At 37.5% G+C, this 19,726-nt stretch overlaps 1 protein-coding gene and 1 pseudogene across 1 annotated transcript; both read right to left on the bottom strand.

Annotated features, from left to right (window-relative positions):
• Positions 1 to 432: 432 nt before the first annotated feature.
• Positions 433 to 8,908, bottom strand: LOC143847176 (gamma-secretase subunit APH1-like protein). The gene is made up of 6 exons (XM_077355905.1): positions 8,599 to 8,908; positions 7,460 to 7,615; positions 5,699 to 5,784; positions 2,709 to 2,834; positions 2,130 to 2,257; positions 433 to 850 (listed from the first exon to the last, which is right to left on the bottom strand). The coding sequence occupies exons 1-6, from the start codon at positions 8,709 to 8,711 to the stop codon at positions 704 to 706; spliced, it is 756 nt and encodes a 251-aa protein (XP_077212020.1). The 5' UTR covers positions 8,712 to 8,908; the 3' UTR covers positions 433 to 703.
• Positions 8,909 to 13,936: 5,028 nt separating this feature from the next.
• On the bottom strand, positions 13,937 to 16,275 carry LOC143847173 (L-type lectin-domain containing receptor kinase SIT2 pseudogene; annotated as a pseudogene).
• Between the last annotated feature and the right edge of the window lie 3,451 nt (positions 16,276 to 19,726).

Genomic DNA, 19,726 nt, shown 5'->3' with positions numbered 1-19,726 from the left:
TCTGATTGAATGATATGACCCGTCGATCTATAAGATCTCATTTAGGCTTAATCTTACAGATGAGATGACCATTTGGCATAGTCCAATAAGATCAATGGTTTCAATTGAAACAATTCTAGCAGACCTGCTCTGCCCATTGACATTCAGATCATTTCAATCTCCATGTTCTCGGCACAAGCCCATGCATATGTAAATGATTCTCACACCCTTGATTCAAAACTTATCATACTGTCATGGGTATTTTGGTCTTTTTCTATGAATAAAAAAATCTACCATGGGTATTTTGGTCAGAAATTGATGGCAAACGCGATGACTATTTGCAAATGGGAAATGATATCAGCACAACCATGTTTTGATATTTTCACCAACACATCTTGTCTTTTAGCAAATAAAGCAAAGTAATAGACTGGTTTTGCAAAAACGTCAACCAAATGTTGGAATGGGGTAGAATCAGAATAAAATGCCAATTCAAGCCCCTGATCCTGGCAATCAATCTATTTTTTAGCAGGTAAAAACTGATTCAACCCCACAAACTCAAAAGTGCATATACATTACAGCAAGTGGTTGCACTAGGGTTGCTCTACCGTTAGGGTTACCCTACCACTTAAATCTCACTTCTCACTTTCTTAGAAGCTACTAAGTAAAGTTTAAGATGATTACAAGATAAAAACTGAAAAGAAGTGAGGAACATTACGTATTGGAATCACTGCACCATAACCGCCTGTCTGTTTGGATATTCAGTGAGTCTTCTCCATACCATTTTCCCACAATGCAGCAAAGTCAAGATTGCCATAAAATAGAGGACAGGAACTCCGATGATGCAACCCCCAGGTGCAACATTAATCAGTGTCTGCAAATAAAAGGCAAAGTCCATCAGAGTGACCAAAACATCAAATACAAATTGCAATCAGCACAGTTTAGCACAAAATCTAGAAACCTCGACTCCGATTGGAATAATGGTACTCGAGAATTAAAGGAACAATTGATTGTTGCATTAGTACTGGTACAAGCGTTGAAAACCGACTTGGGTATGAGTGTTGGATTCAACAAACCTCAAAAAGAAAGATCCATGGATTAGCTAAAATATTTTAATCAATTCTCAAATTTTATGATTAGAACAAGTAATATATTGAAAATTTAGTACGTTAAATAAATGTGATATTTTATATTCATTTAAGAAACTTACTAATTTACTATTACAATGGGTAAAACTCAAACATGTGGTAATTCTAAAGTTGTGATAGTAGTATTTGGAAAAAAAAAATAGATCAAGAAGTGTCTCAATGAATGCTGAAGTGTTGGAATCCAAACGTGTCTGACATGGGTACTTTGCCCATTTAGAAGAATCCATGTAACATGGGGCGCCTAGATAACTTGATCAGTGTTCGGGGTTGAGAATGCATCTTGGCTTCCCTGTTTTTTCTAATCCAATAGAACTCAATATAGTACTGAAAACACAGAGGTTGAGAATGCATCCCGGCTTCTTTAAAAAAATAAAAAAAAATCCAATAGAATTCGATATGGTACTGAAAACACTCAATGAAACAGAGTAAAACACAAGCAATTTGAAATGGAAAATGTTACTTGTCAAGTACCCCACCAAGTTAAGACTCAGGCCCTTGTAGAGCTCAAGCTTAGTTCCAGCTTTGGAAACTTGTCAATTAACCAGTTATAAGTATAACATAACCAAGAGGGCAAGTGGATGTTAAAAATCTCCCTTTTCAAATTTTGACAGATAAAATAAAAACCAGGCCCAGCATTCCTAAAATTATACATGAGCTACTACAGTAGTACGCATTTGCGAATCTGTAAAAGATGGGTATGAACTATTTTAATAGCTCTTTGAAGAGTCATTACATGTATTCAAAAAAATAAAGAAATAAAGACATTGCAAGTTTTATTTGCTGCCATTTTTCACTACTAATTCTTTCGAGGTAAAAATGGAAGTAAAACAAATTGTATATTCATTTTTAAGGGTAAAAATGGGCGTAAAATTTGTTTTTACACCCATTTTACGTCAAAAGAAATGGAGCCTAAGAAATACTTTTGATTCTTGTGATATTTACGATACTGTAACAAGAAGGTAGAAATTGAATATTTTTACTGATAGTTACGATCTAGATAGTTACCGCCAGGGCTGCGACCAGATGGACAATGGGAACAAATATTTGATCTGTTTTCTTCCCTTCTGCATATCCATTGAAAGCAATGACCATCGAGAATGTATGTATAGTTACAAACCCAAGAGCAATTGTTGCTGCAAAGTATAGCTAAATCAGTCATGTAAACATTAGCCTCGTTCCACTTTTTTATTGAATGATGACGAAGAATAATATTTAAGAAAAAGAACGGTAAAAACGAAAGGGCTTACATAGCCGCACACGAACAGGAAAAAAAAAAGAACTGCAAAAATCAACAAATGGCAACAACTCCAAATACATAAGATTCCAAAAAGCAAAGAGAAAATTGCATCAACAGAACCATTATCGGAGACCAGATTAAGGCTATCAGCAGTTAATGAACAGCCAAAAGTAGAAAAAGAAAAATTATTTAATCAATCAGTTCGGCTTGGGATTCTCATCTACAGTATGCATGAAAAAGAAGTTTAGTTCAACAAATTAACATCTAAATATACTGTTAAAGATGTGGTGATCAAATGCAGAATGACATAAATGAAATCCAAGGAACAAGAAAGAAAGATGTCTCACCAGAAACAAGGAAAAATGGTACATGTGAGCATCGGTCGACATAAAATGTTGCTGGACCAAATGCAGGCGTTAAAAGGCTAAGACAGAAAAAGACAGCATGAGCCACACCATGACCTAAACCACCAGCTGCACAACATTAATTGAAATGAAGTAAGCCATTAATTGAAATGAAGTAAGCAGGCATTCAAGATTGAAGAAGAATGAAGTTGAGATGCAAATAATGGGATTACTCTAAAGCATTGATGTTACATCTTATGATCTATGATTAAAATCCCAAAGAAAAAATGCACTATTTTTTGGGGGTAGGTAAGCTGGGATCGAGAGGGCGCGCCTTGGCGCAACGGTAAGGTTGCTCCATTGTGACCTGGTGGTCACGGGTTTGAGTAGCGGAAAAAGCCTCTCCGCAAAGCAGGGGTAAGGCTGCGTACATCTAGCCCTCCCCAGAACCCGCAATGGCAAGAGCCTCGTGCACTGGGCCACCCTTTTAGGTAAGCTGGTATCGAATCTACGACCTCAAGGTTGAGATACAAAGCCTCAACTATTGAGCTACAGGTCTAATCCCAATATAATTCACTATTTAGTTTGTGCTTTGGATTACTAATCATAGAATTTTATTTTTAATTTAATAGTTTTGAATGAAGAATAGATAGTTAATCATTTTATTCTTATTTTTGCCCACTTTATATTTTTAATATTTTTCTCATTTTTATATATACTCAACTCAACTCAACTAAGCCTTTGTCCCAAAGTAGTTGGGGTCGGCTAATGAATCCTTTAAAAAAATTTCATGAAGAAGGTGAAAGGATCTACCCGGCTCAAATTGACTAAGTCTAATCCTGACACTAGTTGGGTTCGTCTACATGGATCATTTTCTTTCATTCTCTCCTATCCAAGGTCATGTTCTCTGTTATGTTCCTAGCCCTTAAGTCTTTCCTCACTATTTCTACCAAGTTGTTTTCGGTCTGCCCCTACCTCATGTTTCCCTTATGTCTCATTTTATATATAAATCTAAAAAAATCTTACGCTTTACAATCTGATTTACGATTCGAACCCTCTTACGATTTACGATTTGATTCTGATTTTCAGAACCTGGCCCCTCTACACAGATGGTGTAATGGTCAATGATCCAAATATGGCAGTTGCCAGGTTTGCCTCCCAGGTCAATTAGGTGACAAGTTTCATAGTTTAGTGTCATCTTGGTCTTTATTTAGGAATCACAGTTGTTTCTAGAGTCTGTAGGGTTGACCTGCACATCGATTTCACATATCCAAACGATAGTCGCCAAAAAATCCTTGGGCAGGTGAGAAACTCGTTCCTCTGAAATGCGTTGCAGAGATGTTTTTCGACATTTCGAAAGAAAAATCGGGGAAACTTTTCCGAAACGCGTGGGAAACATATGGGAAGCACGTGGGAAACATATGAGAAACACTTGAGAGACGTATGGGAAATGCGTGAAATTTTTTGTAAAACATGTGTGAAACTAACAAAAAATATTTTGCAAAAACTACAATAAAAAATTGTGGAACAGATATTAAAAAAGGAAACCAATAGCATGCATTATAATTAAAAATACAAATAAGTAAAAAAAGTATGCTAAAAATAAAATAAATAAAGAACATAATAAATCATCTATGTATGCCTACTTAAATAAAAATTATGAAAAATTTATAACTATATGTATTTATGCGTAAAATCCCGTAGAAATTTGAAACAAACAAATTTTAAATCTACAAAAACATATATTTTGTGTTTCCCTTGTATTTCATATGCGTTTCCATTGATGTTTCTCTATCGTTTCTGAAACATTTCTAATGTGTTTCCTGAGACGACATTTTTCAATGCGTTTCTCATACCATTTCTCCGTTTCTCGTTCCCCTCTATTTTCTCCGTGTTTCCCTTTTCTGTTACACTTTTCGCTCCCGGAATTTGCTTCCCAACCTGATAACTATGATCCAAAATAAAGCTAATGGGGCTAATGCTCTCCATAAAGGCAAGGAAGATTTGGTCCGTTAGTTACATCTTTGATCAGAAACATTAGGTTTAAACGAAAAACTCAACAATTTATAAAATTTTGATTGAACTTGAGTTTGTACCTAATACTCAGAGCCAGCTCAGGCTGAGTTGTGTCACCCGTGTTCCAAGCCAATTGACATATTTTTTTAACACAGGCTGTAAGTGACACGCTTGACTGACTTTTTTAGGTGCCCTTTTGTCTAGATGATATATAGTTATTTAATACATAAAAACATACCAGGGTGTTATGAATAAAAAAAAGGTATGGTGCAAACTGTTAGAATATGGTTCAACAAAAGGCCAAAACTCTTGGTGTGGCCAGGGCACCCCATGCAAAGGAAAGGTCAAACGTTGAAGCTAGCATTAATAAGATACAAGGACAAAACCTTTAAAAAATGACTACATATAACACAGAAACCCACACAGAGATGCAGTTCTTGGCGATAGAAATAACAATTCGGGGACCATTTTTTTTTTTCAATCAAAGCTACTTGCTTATTGACCTCAAAATGTGCAAGTTGTCATGGTACTTTTGTGCAATGATTATAAATCTGATGTCTGCAGTTCCAGAGATAAATACCATCATTGTCCACAAACCATATGCTTTCTGTGTCTAGAGTTCATAACCAAATATGCAGCTTGTCGATGTTAAAGATTGACTTAATCTTTATCTTTTAAGTGTTCCTCTTTGGATTACTTACGAGAAAAAAGTCAAAGCAAGAGAGACAAAATCATCCATTTATTTCCAAGCATATTGTAACGATGCCAAAAAAAGCATCTATTTATTTTCAAGCATATTGTAACGATGCCAGAAAAGGCTTTCTTATCATCTGGAGGGAATGAACTTAATTACAGTGATTACAAAGCTAATTGCCCGACAAGTTAACACTGACAGCAATAAAGCCAGAATCCATCATCAAGGCTTAATCTAGAAATTAATTTGAGAGGTTACCACCATAAATATCTTGGAAGCTTACCTAGGGCAATTTGCAACTTATCCGTCAAAAAGAGGTGAGGTTTTGAAACTCTGTCAGCATAAGCATCCAAAATATCTTCTAACCTCCTAAACAAAGTTCAAATGAGGAAATATTAATATAAAGCATGACATTCAGCATATAATTAAACCAAAAAAACATATACAGGCAAAACTGAAAAACCCAAAACCAGAAAGCAAGGATGCTGAAGAAATGCTGACACAAGAACAGTATCAACTGAATATGGGGATAGCAACAATTCAGGGGAATTAGACAACATCATTATTTGAAATCTAAAACTGATAAAAATTCAATATGGAATATTGGAAGATTGAGTCCCACGTAGACATTACTGCATTTCTATTTTTGAAATCTAAAACATAGAGAACTTTAATACGGAAAAGTGGAATACTGACTCCCGCGTATGCATTATTGTATTTATATTTAGGAATCACGGTAATGATATCCTTGAAATGATAAAATTTGATGGTCAATGAGCTCTGAAGTAATGAAAAAAGCCAAATGCAATGAGAAGTTGACTGTATGTGCTACATATATTAATAGATAAACATTTGCCCATGGAAGTATGCATAATTGTACATTTGTACAATTTACATGCATGTGCAAAAGTTCTAGTGGTGTACATGTCATTACAGGGTACTGTGAGTTATATGTTCAACTGGGACTTCACAAGACCAAGGACTTGACCAAGGCAACTAAGTTTTGAGTTTCATTGACTATGGCGAGTAATACAAAAACTAAAAATAAATTTTCAATATTATTCTATTCATAGTTGCTCTATATTTTATAATGTTGTTAAGTGACTTGCTTGACTGGCTGAGTCGACTTGCCCAGGCCTCTTGGCAAGTTTTTGAGGGAGTTTGAGCTTTTGGGCACCGGCTCATATACTACGGGAATTGTTTCTACAGTTAGACAACCCAGGTAGTCTTAGTTAAGAATTGTCCCTACAGTTAGACTTAGCCAAGGTAGTTTTAGTTAATATCTGTTTCTGTTCACAGGTATTAAGTGTACATCAATTGAAGCCCACTATCAATTGAACACTTAATTTGCAGAATCAAGCTTATCAAAGCATTATCAATACAACGTAAATTGACCAAAAAAATATCTTACAATTCAAAAATAAAGAAAGTCTTCCATAAGGGAAGAGGTCCCCATCTCTATAGAAAAGTGAAAAGTAGGACCTGTAACAAAAAGTAGAAAATAAGCTATCTAGGAATCGGGAGATTTTGAGCAAGAGCAAAACTCTGAGTAGAAGACCCATGCATTTATTCTTTAATAGTATATGTGTTCTTCACGAAGCGTTATGCCATGCACTGAAGTTTTTCCTAATATATCCACACTGTTCTTCCTATGAATTTTCACATCATTATTATCAGGAAAACGCAGTAGCACCTGAAAATGCAATACTACAAATCAAGTGCCAGACATTGACTCCGCAACTCTATGGAACAACATCATAAGACGATATAGAATTAATAGTCTTCTTGAACAAGCTTCTTATATGCAAAACAAAAACAGCCTTTATCCTATGTAACGGTCACATCTCGATAAAACGAATGTAGTGGTTATGTATCGAAAAAATAACCCTAATTTAAAAATTGATGAAATCGTTAAAAATTCCAATGCATACTGAATGAAGTGACAATTCCAACATTCTCATACAATTTCCATAAATTCTCATCATGCTAATTCATAAGTTTCATCAACATTAGTGGGGCTGACAGTGCCAACAATATGACATACTTGTAAATCTTCCAGAAGAGAATCCTAAGCCCTTCTTGGAAAGCAACGGACGTGATTATAAGAATCCCATATGGCCACCACGCTGTTGATTTCAGGGGAAGAAACCCCCTCCATACTCCTGATAGAACAATCAGGCTTACAAGCCATAACAATGTACTGCACTCACAAACCAGTTCATAATCATAAGCATCAAGCATGAAATATGTGTTAAAAAAAAACTCCCAAGTCCTGTACGTCTTTTCATATCATATATCACAAATATCGTTCTCGGAAATTTCTCTTAATTATTTAAAAATATATAAAAGGAAATGATATCACCACAACCATGTTTTGTTATATGCACTAACACATCTTGTCTTAGTATTTAAAGAGCTGTCAAAAGGTTATTAAAGTTCCCATAAAGCTCTCACAAGCCAATTAAAAAAGAAAAACATGGTTGCGCTGATATCATTTCCCTATATAAAAATATATAAATTAAAATATTGTAAAAATATCATGATATTATCGCACTAAATGAAAATATCACTACATTTTTTTATAAATTCTCGGGATTATTTTGGGATTTTGTCGTTTTATCAAAATATGGCAATAAAAACACTATATTTTGAAAACAATGGAGATATTTGCGACATAGTTCGAACAGAAAGATGCAAATTCTCAGCAGAAAACTAACAACGAATTCCATGAAATAAGAACTAAACAAAGCAGAAAATTAAATTAAAAAACTAAAATTTCTCCTCAGTGGATTGCGAACAGCAAAGAAAAGAACCCTAATAACATAAAAACATGCATATTTTACTGCATTATTTGAAAATTAGCTTTGATTCCCAAAAGAATCATCATCTTTCGAGAAACAAAGGCAGCGATTTTATCTAAATAGGCTACTGAAACAGATATAAAGAAGAAATTCAAAATTAGTCAAATGAGACATAAATCTACTCCATTTTCAAGAAATTAGCTAGGGCTTTGCTGTCAATTACGATGTTACTGAAATAATTCACGAATTCGATAAAAAAAAAGTCATTTGATTTGCAACGAATTAGATTAATTCTCACACGATTCCAAGCGATTCAAACGCTAAATATGATAATCTGAGAGATGAAATGTGAAATGGAAAAAGAAAATGAGAAAAGAGGAACCTAGAAAGAACGGTGAGAATCAAGAAGGGTTTCTTGGAGATAACGGCAACAAAGAGAGAGAGGGCTGGACCTAGGGCAAGCAAGGCGTATCCTAGCCCTGCTTCTACTGTCATGCTTTCCTTCTACTCAACAAATGCCCCTATTCCTTCTTCTTTTCTAATCGACGTACGGGCAGCTTCTAACTTACGCCTTTGGTGCTAAATAGCCTATCCTGCGCATCGCTCTCTCTCTCTCTCTCTCTCTCTCTCTCTCTCTGGTTAGACCGATGATAAATTCGCACCCCTGTATCTAGGGCTGGCAACGGGGCGGGGCGGGGCGTTACACTCCCCGTGAGGACCATTCCCCGTCCCTCCCTGTCCCCGCTTCGGGTTGGCGGGGAATCCCTGCCCTCGTGGCGAATACCTAATCCCCAACCCGCCTCACACAAAAATCATCACCTCAAAAAAGCTTTTTGACACCCCAAAAAAAGAAAAAGACAAGCCGTATTTGTGCACTTATCAAAATGAGAAAAGTGTTTCTAGTCCGGCCGACTAGAGATCATTCTCTAGTCCGCCACCCAAAAACACATGGGTCCCACATATTTGGGTGTTCTAAAGCATTCATTTGATAGGCCTCATCATAGATAGGATGTCCACAAAAATTCAGCTTCATAGGATCTTCTTAACCCTTCGATTTGTGGAGTTAAAAAATGGACAGATTTGTGGCGGTTTATAGCCATACATTTTAAGCTCCACAAATCATAGGGTTGGGATGATCCTATGAAGCTAATTTCTTGTGGACACCGTCTCTATGTCAGGGCCCATCAAATGAATGATTTGCATCACCCAAATATGTGGGACCCATGTGTTTTTAGGTGGTGGACTAGAGAATGATCTCTAGTTGGCCGGACTAGAAACACTTTCCTCTATCAAAATATAGTAGTGCCAATATCACTAGCATGAAAAAAAAATTACTGTTAACTTAAAAAACACTAAAACAATACTAAAATAAGAGGATATTGATAATGGCTTGCATAGTAAAACGGGGCGAGCGGGTCCATCCCCGCCCCGTCCCCACTTCGGGGAATTTTTTAAGTCCTCGTCCCATTCCTATTCCAAATCGGAGAATCCCCGCTCCGTTCGGGGCGGGGCGAGGCGGATCCCTGGTTTCACGGGTGAAATTGCTAGCCCTACCTATATCGTGAATTATGTGGCAGACTTTAACGCTTTTTTGACGTTTACAGTGGTGCGAATTATCCTACAGGGGGTGCGATTTTATCATCGCTGTATTGTTAAATACCCACTATTTCTTCTTCCTTTCTTATGTTTTGGTCGCATCGCGGCTTTTGGGGTTTTGGTTGGCATTTCGGTGCCACGTCAACAAAAGTTTCCCTTGTTTGGTTGCTAATGTAGCATTGAATTGGAGAGTAAGAATGATTTCTCCTAGTTAATCATTTCTTGTCTTCCAATGTGTCACCTTTATCTCCTCCCTATGAAATCCAAGCCAAAACCATAAAAAAAGAAAGTTTTTTGCTTGGATTTCTTTAGAACGATGCTTTTTCTTCCCTTTCTCTTAACCTCTCTTCCTTTATATTGGTAATGACGCTCCCTACTACAACTCTACAAGGTTGAGTACCAAACACTACTTGCCACTATTCTTCGGGGTAGATTCCAGATAAATCCAACGCTTGTCTACTCCATATCGACATCCGGGGGGGGGGGCGCTTCTAAGTTCTAAGCTGCACATTACTCTCTCTATAGTCCATTGTTTTTCAAATAGTACTGTACGTTTTTCAAATAGTACTGTACGACTTACACCATAGGATGATCCAAACCGTCCATTTGATGGGCCACACTATAAATAGGTTGTCCCCTTGAAAATCATTTCCATAGGATGATCCCAACCCTCAGATCTATAGAGGTTTGCATAATAGATCGGAAGGCAAGGATCATCCTATAGAAATGATTTTTGGGGGATCATCCTATGGAAAATGATTTTCAGTGGACGACCTATTTACATTGTGGCCCATCAAATGGACGGTTTGGATCATCCTATCTTGAAAGCTGAACATTACTTTTTGAAAAATATTTAGACTATACCAGCTAAAATTTCGGTATTAAATAGCTTAACCTATGCAGTTATGGAAAGGACTAGTATTTCGGTCTCATGCTACGCAGAGGTATAAAATAGTGGGTCCCACCCCACATGAGGTATAAAATGGTGGGCCCCACCCTTATTCACAGGTCTATAATCAACGTATAAGGAGAAAAGAGAAGAAAGAGTAAGATTTGATATGTTTTTGAGTCGAGAAAAAAATGATGAATAAAATGCACAACTGAGTTGGGCGAATTTAAAGTGATGCCACTATAAGACTCTGTTCACTTGTTTTCCCGGGAATGGAAAAGAAAAGGTTTCCCGGGAATCTGACGTGGCATTAGGAAAAGAAATCCAGGGAAACTGTGTAGGAAAAGGTTTCCCGCTCCTGTTCACATGTGTAGGAACTGTGCAGGAAAAGGTTTCTCGAGAAACTTCTTGCCCACCCTTTTTCACTAGTTTTCTCGGGAAAGCAAATCCAACCAAAATAGTGGGATTTGGTTTCCCACACTAGTGAGAAAAGAGACATTTCCACATCATTTTTGGCAATTTCCCTGTCATTATTTGACATTTTCCACCTAGGTTGTTACTTTCTCAGGAAAGCAAGTGAACACCAGAATTATGTCATGTCAAGGTTTTGTCAAGGAAAAAAGATGTTGTTTTCGAGGGATTTGCTTTCCCGGGAACGCAAGTGAACAGAGCCTAAGAGTATTCGCTATGGCAAAGGACCCCTTCTGGATGTTTGGTTAGGAATTGAGCAAAATTTTGTTTTCTGGTTAAAGATTGATTGGGGTTAGCTACTTGGGATATGAATTCTGTTTCTGAGATTGTATCCAATTGAGGGTAAGAGCTTAGGATTGATAGAATAGTTTCAGCTTTGAATGGGGATATAGTTTCTTAATCTGGACCCTATTTAGGATATAAGTTGCACAGTAGGGGACATTCCTCAATAGTTTCTTTATAAGAATAATGCCACCCTTGAAGTGGCAATTGTAATTCTTGTTTTCATTATTTGGTTTAATAAAACTGAAGAAAGTTATAGTGAATTGATGACTCTTGATTACTTGCTATGCAAGCACTTGAGCTTAATTTCTTGCAAAGGTGTCCCGTTTTTCTTTCCTGCGAAAAATATGAGTTTGAATAATGGTCTGTTGAGTGCAAAGCTTATCTAGAAGAAAGAATTATGAAGTAATTATAGAAGTCTCTCTAGATATGGGGACTTGGTTTCTTGCTTATAAAGTAGATCTTATGGGCCAAGATATGGGATTTTGACTTTTTTCCTTGTCTCTGTCAATATCAGTGGGGGTGTTTGGTATTTGCTGTTATGGTTGTGAAATGTAGTTTTTAGTAGTGTGTTGTTAGATTTAACCTGGGTTGATACTTTTGTTATTTAAGCTGAGTATATTCGGTTAGTAATTGCTTCATATACGTAAAGGCAATCTCTTGGATAAACAACAAGCTTTTTCCATAGCTTTAATGGATTTTTTTTTCATGCAGTTGTTGTTTGGGACAGGGTTGGCTCCCGGAAATAGTCCCAAGAAGGCACCATCCTTTCTTTTTTTTTTGGGTGCTGGGGGATTTGTAAGCTTCAATTTTGGTAAATGTTGGGTTGCTATTTGGAATTCTTACATGTCTGATAGAACACTCAGTATCTGAGACTTACATTGGTTCTATCATATTGGGTTGCTATTTGATTATATTGGTTTATGTCTGCAGAAGAAAACGTTAAACGGCTGAAATGCATTTTCCCCTTTGACTGAAACGCAATGTCCTCCTAACAAATGGTCATATTTGGGATGATCAAGAGAATTGTTCTCTGTTTAACTACTGACCAATATTTCAATGTGCTTGATACAGGAGGTATCAAAGATGTGGGAGTACTATGAAAAAGTGAAGGTTTGATAATTCGCTGCTTAAAGAAAAGTAATTAGAGGTATATTTCACTCACCAAATTCCTTTATTTGGGATTTCCTTTTATGGGCTTTTCTTATTTATTTGTCTCTATTTTATTTTTTTCGGCAGTTGGGGAGATTAGATCTTTCAGAAGAACTAGCACCAGAACCATTCCTTTTTTTGAAGAAAAGCTTCATCTCCCAGTTTTCATTTGGGAATTCATGAGCATGATTGGTTTAGGAAACATTTGGGAATTAGTTGATGATTTGTATGAGCCCATGATTTAGTTTCCCTCTTTTCCACAAGCGCTCTGGTGAACTCAAAGTTGATTTGGACCTTGCCTCATGTGCAGATATACTTGCCAATCAAAAATACTTTCATAGAGTCAAAGTTATATAAATGGGGGTTGCATGGAGATGAAATGTACAAGAACATATTTTTTTTATGGTAGGTAAGCTGGGATCGAACCTGCCACCTCAAGATTGAAATACAAAGCCTCAACCATTGAGTTACAGGCCCAATCCCTATAAGAACAGACTAGGATGCACAATGTGCAGTAATGTTTTCATTTTTTTTTGGAGTACAAATACATGGAGTCTATGCAATCAATTCGAAGTTAAATATATTGCAGATGTCTATGGCTCACCTATCATTTTCAATTCGTTAGTTTTCCTTCATTAATACAGCCTTCATTAAATCTCTTGGTTTTTTATATAGCTTTGATTGGTCAAAATAAGACCTATAAAATGGTACAGAACCTTAAGCTAAATTTTGATAAAGATACTCATTCCAAGGGAACAACCATAAGCTCAATTGTGACAACGACACCCATCGTAGAAAATGCGGGGCCGAGTATTACACTTCCTGTCATGTATTGGCCGACTACTCCATAGAGGAGTTACTATCATAAGGATGCGATCATTGGATGGACCTAATTAAGGACTAGTCAATATTGGCTTCGCCATTGTTGCTAATCCGTTAACCATTCATTCCACATGATTTAAGACTTGAAAAGAAAAGCCAAAACCGAAAGAAGTAAAGCCCAGCCACAGCCACAAGATTTATTGCTTCTTTTCTCTCCTTTTATCTTCAACATTGACCATGTGGGCAGTGATCCTCCTTAAAATTGACCCAGAGGCTGCTTCGTTTGGTTTCAAGTAAAAAAAATCCCATTATTTTTTGTGGAAAAAGGGAGGAGACAAGGGAGGGGACAAGCATTTATTAGACAACTCTCTCTCTCTTTCTCTCTGGCGCCCACGCACACACATACAAATTAACAAAGTAGAGAAACACAGAGGTACAGATACAAAACCCATATGCATAGTTGGAGTACCAATCAAATAGCTATATCAGACTATTTGATTGGTACTGGTTTGTATTAATAAACATATATTGTGATCCATTTGAATTTCTCATTGCAACAAACCCACTAAGGACAATAAACTTATTAGACAGTCACAATGTTTCCTATGCTAGAGAGAAACAAATGTTCTTTTATTAGACAGAAACAAATGCACTAAGAGGGAATCAACGGCCCCCAGAGAGGATTGACTCTCCAATTGATGATGAGTATCCACCTGACTTGTCTAAAGAAGACGGATAGGGCACAATGAAATCATCACTGAAACCTTCATTACGACCCATTTGGGGAAAACTAACACTGAAACTACTCAACGAAAGTTCAGGTAGAGGAACATCACCATCTAAAAATTGTGTGACTTGCCTCATGCTTGGCCTAGCGGACGACACAGGATGCGAACAGAGCAAGCCAAGCTTCAGCACCAACTCCATTTCCTCGACTACGTAGCCATTTCCCAAATTTGGATCACTTGTCTCTAAAATTGTCCCTCTCCTCCAACATTCTGAGACCCAATCAACAAGAGAGAGTTCTTCTCCAGACGCGCGTAGATCTAGGGGTCTCCTTCCACAAGCAACCTCTAGTGTAAACGCCCCAAAGGAATAAACGTCGTTGCTTGTCGTTGCTTTCCCAGTTCTGTTCAATTCCGGTGCCATATAACCTAGAGTTCCAACGACGTGAGTCGTACGAGGATCAGTTCCATGATCATATAATCTCGATAGACCAAAATCGCCTAATCTTCCATTAAATTCATGATCTAGTAAAACATTGCTCGCTTTCACGTCTCTGTGGATGACAACCTGCTCCCATTCTTCATGCAGGTAATAGAGCGCAGAAGCTACTCCTTTAATTATTCGAAATCTTTGATCCCATGTTAGAAATGACTTGGGTTGATCATATAGTAATTTGTCTAGACTTCCATTTGGCATGAAATCATAGACCAAGAGGAGCTCACCTTTACGCCGACAATAGCCGAGTAGCTGTACTAAGTTCCGGTGCCGGAGCCTTCCAATGCTGATGATCTCTGCTACAAACTCCCTCATCCCTTGCCTTGATTCATGGGAGATTCTCTTCACAGCAACTTCAACTTTGGAGGAAGGTAAAACACCTCTGTAAACCGTACCAAAACCTCCTAAGCCCAAAACCTGTGTGTCTCTAAAGCCCTTGGTGGCTATGAATAGGTCCTTGTATGAGAACCTTTGTGGCCCATATTCGCGCTCCCAGTCCTCGAGTAGCTCTGCGAATTTGATCTTCCTTCTCACAAAAAGAACAACGCTGGCGACGATCACTAAGATGAAAACTGACATAATTGTGGGCAAACCAACTGTCAATACTTTTGATTTATCTTTGGGACCTCTCCGAGGGAGCTTAGGAAGACGCGATAGATCGAGTTCTTGAGCTTTTCCATTCATTTGAAAGCTCCATCCCAGAACATATTGAGAAGTTGGAATCGATCCCGTCGCCGTAGAAAAACCCAAGTACATATCTTTTAACACGACCGATGAAAGATTAACCACCGAAGACAAGAGAGGTCGATTGGGTTTAGGTTTCTTGAATGGCGAAATTGTTACATCAAGTTTCTTATCTCTATCATTGTACTCTGCCCAAACCTGGATAGGTTCCCCACTTATAAGGCTTAAATTCTTGATCCCACCATTTTCATTACAATAATAAGCTGCATGTGTGGAATTGGTAGAATTTACGCTGTTGATATCAATTCCCACATGGTTGCCATCAATATCTCCAACTTCGAGGTTCTGGACTGAATCGAGCTCAACGGCAAGAACATGATTAGAAGAATTCCCATTGTTGCTTGGACTGAAGATGCCTAGATATTGGTATGGGGTAGCTAGAGCTCCGGGGAGCTCTCTCGAGGGGGCGATCACGAAAGCTAAACCGTGGGCGAAATCAGGATACGGTGCGTAAATTGCAAAGACGAAAGTAGTAGAAAAGGAGTAAACAGTACCATTGGTAGGATCCATAAATTGGAGGGGAATGGGGTGGAAGGCATAACCCTTTTGTTGCTTAGTATTGTTGATTAGGTTCAAAAGACCATTGGGTGTCATCCCTGCCGCGCCCTCTAAGCTCAGATCGGCACCTAGGAATCCATTGTAGGTGAAGCCATGGTCGTTAGAAGCTACAAGTTTGATGAGGAGAAACAGCACTAAGATCTTGGTAAGCATGGCTGAAATCTTGCAATAGATTCAGAAGGTCATTCAAATGGCTTTCTCATGTATTGCATTCTTTGAAGCCTCTAATAGAAAGGGGTGTGGAAATATCAATTCCATGTTTACTTTTTGGAATCGATATTTCCACATTTAATAGACGTCAAAATTTCTTCCTACGGACCAGAGGACCCGGAAATCGTGTGGCGTCAATGCAATTACTTGTACAAGTCGTCTTGTTATAACCAGACTACTCTCAATGTACTCTGTGGCATTTCTTGAGATTGGAGCTCTTTTCTTTGATTGGTGTCCACACCTATCACCTTAAAGGACCATCGTTTTTTTTTTAAGACGTGTCCCGTTTTGCTAGCAGACCTCTCAGGGGACGTCTGGATTGTAAAATACTTGATTTTATAAGCTAAAAGTTGGATTTACATTTGGGAATTTCTAGCGTCCATCACAGAAGGCTTCGAGGCCAGTCTGACATGAACAGACCAGCTGCGAAATGCCTTTTGCAATGTCTAACCCTAGCAAATCCCATTACATTTTTAGGATTAATAAATCCACATTTTGGCTTGTAAAATTTAGGATTTTACAATCTTTGATTTTAAAATCCTTGTACCCAAACGGTTAGGGGCCGTTTGGATATGCGGATTTTAGAATCCAGTTTTTAGTTTGAAAACAATGTAAAAGAGGGTTCATGATCAAGCTGCTACTTGCTGTCTTGACAGCGTTTCTTGGATTTTAAGAAAGAAATTCAGGTTTTAGAAATCTCTCCCCCATCTTGAGATTTATAAAACCTGGAAACATGTGACGATCGCCTGCTCTCTTGCTGCCATATAATCATTAAAGACAAATACAAATATCAAAATTACAATTACAGATGGTAGACTATTATAGCACATAGAGGAAAAACCCTCATACGTTGATCGTGTGAGTGTGAGGTGGTCGTTGCCGGCGAAGCACAACCCAATTTCAGAGAGAAATCCAAACTAATCATCTGTGCCAAAAAAATGACTACAAATAATCATTCAACAAACATAAATTCCCAAAATTTGCCCATCACTCAAATTCTACAACCCATATAGAATATCATACTCTAGGCAAAAAATTGTCAAATTGAACCCACATCTCATACCAAAATAATAGTATTTACCAAGATTTAAATTATTAAATACAGAACTGCCCAGCTTTTGACAACGAAGAGTGATCAGTCGACAGCCTTGTGGCACTACAAAAGAAGACATAAAAAGATTATGGAGGGAAAAAAAAGGATGGCTCAAAGAAAAGATAAAAAATGGGAAACGAACCCATTGATTTGGGTCTTCAATTTTAGCTGAGAGAGGAAGGGTTATACCATTTATGAGAGGAAAATGGAACTCAGAGGATACACATACAAAGATGCTTATGGGTATGGTGCATTCAATCCATTTAATGGGAAAATAATATAGGGTTGCAACCGTTAAAGAGATTGGGTGTTCAAGAGGCACTTGGTGGTGGGGAATTTGAAAGGGCTGTGAAGGTGAAAGAAAAGAAACAATACATTGAAAACGATTTAATTAGGGTTGTGGAGAGAGAGAGAGAGAATGCTAATTTTTAGGTAATATATGGTAATTGATTGGAATGAGGAACGTTATTTATTTATATTACTAATTTAAGGAGGTATTTAAGGAGGTAAATGGGAAAACCAAACGGCTGAAACATTGTTTGGAATAATAAAGGTGCAAAACTCTCTTGTAATTACGTGATAGGAGGGAGAAAGAGATATAAAAGGAGATTTAATAGCTTTTAATAAGAGATTTAATAGCTTTTAGTAATAGAAGATTTGCCAAAATGTGATAAAGAGGGATTTTAAAATTGCAGGATAGAGGAGGGGCTACCACGTGGCAGCACCACAGCTTATAGGATTCCGCTTTATATATATACTAGTAAAAAACCTGTGCGATGCATGGGCCGACAAAGAACTGTACGGACCACGTCAAAGGTTGATCCAAACCGTCCATGTGATGGAGCACAACATAAATAGGTTGTGCCCCAAAAATCATTTCCATAGGCCGATCCTAGCCCTCCAATCTATAGATGTTTCCATAATTCCTCTTATCTTAAATTGGATGGTCAAGATCACCATATAGTTTTTTAATTAAAAAACTATAAAGGAGGGGGGTAAGATCGAAATTATATGGCTTTAATGGGTGCCTTTGTTAAAAGCATAAAGGAGGGGGTAGGATTGAAATTATATGATTTAATGGGTGCCTTTTTTAAAAGCATAAGGGGGGGGTAGGATTGAAATTATATGAGTTGAATGGGTGCATTTGTTCAAAAAAGTCAAAAAATGTGACGTGTAATTCTCACGTGATTTTCAAAAAAATGGAAAAAACTCTCCTCTTTTCATCCCAGCTTATATATATATATATATATATATATATATATATATATATATATATATAGAGAGAGAGAGAGAGAGAGAGAGAGAACGGTTCCTACACATATGTGTAGAGAGTTCTCTACACACTAGCTTAAAATACAGTGGGGGCCCACATTGTTCAGGTGATCCAAGCCATCCATTTTAAAGGCCCTCACATAGATAGGGTGTGTACAAAAAATCAGATTCATAGGATCATTCCAACCCTACGATTTGTGGAGGTAAAATGGATGTCTTTAAACCTTCACAAATTAGTCAATTTTTTGCCTCCACAGTTCGAATGGTTAGGATGATCCTATGGATCTGATTTTTTGTGGACACCCTATCTATGAGAGGGCCTTAAAAATGAATGGTTTGGATCACCCAAATAATGTGGCCCCCACTGTATTTTAAGCTAGTGTGTGGATAACTTATTTACACATTATATATATAGGATAGGATGAGTTGGTCAGTTCAATAGAGTTTCTGTTTGTAAAACAGCCAAAGTGATTTGGTCGGCACTTGAAGTCACCTATGAGGGGACTAATCAAATGAATGAATCTAAAATCAACCTTCTTCTTCACCAATATGAAATGTGTAAATTGAAAAATAAAGAATCGGTTTCCGAAATGTTTCCAAGATTTACTAACATTATAAATGAGTAAAAGTCTCTTGGTAGAGAATATTCAAACATTGATTTAGAAAACAAAATATTGAGATCTTTTCCTACTAGTTGGGACCCAAAGGTGATGGCCATCCAAGAAGGTAAGGACCTCACTGACCTACCATTGGAGGAATTGATCGGAATCCCCATCACGTATGAAATGGTCCTCAACAAATGGGCAACGGAGCAAGAAGATACCAAAAAGAAGGGAATCGCTTTCAAGGCAAAGACGAATGGTTAAAGAGAAACGAGGATGAAGATCTTGCACTCTTCACTACGAGGTTCAAGAAGTTTCTAAGAAACAAGAAGAGGTACATACAATATAAGAGAGAAAAAAACCAAGAAGGATGAAAAAGAGGGTCCAATCTGGTGTTACAAATGCAAGTAAATTGGGCACATTAAATCCAATTACCCTTTGAACAAGACAAGTGACAACCTCATGAATAGGAAAGAAAGCAAGAAAGGCATGATTACAATGTGGGCAGGCATAATCCTACGCGGGGGGGGGGGGGGGGGGGGAATCATCGCCCTATAAAAATTCAACAAATTTTCTAACGTCCTCGAATGATTCTCTC

This window comes from Tasmannia lanceolata, unplaced genomic scaffold (genome assembly GCF_043159265.1).
Source record: "Tasmannia lanceolata isolate RefF3 unplaced genomic scaffold, GAP_Taslan_0.1 ptg000015l, whole genome shotgun sequence".
Lineage (NCBI taxonomy): Eukaryota > Viridiplantae > Streptophyta > Magnoliopsida > Canellales > Winteraceae > Tasmannia > Tasmannia lanceolata.
This window is presented reverse-complemented; position numbering and strand designations above follow the sequence as displayed.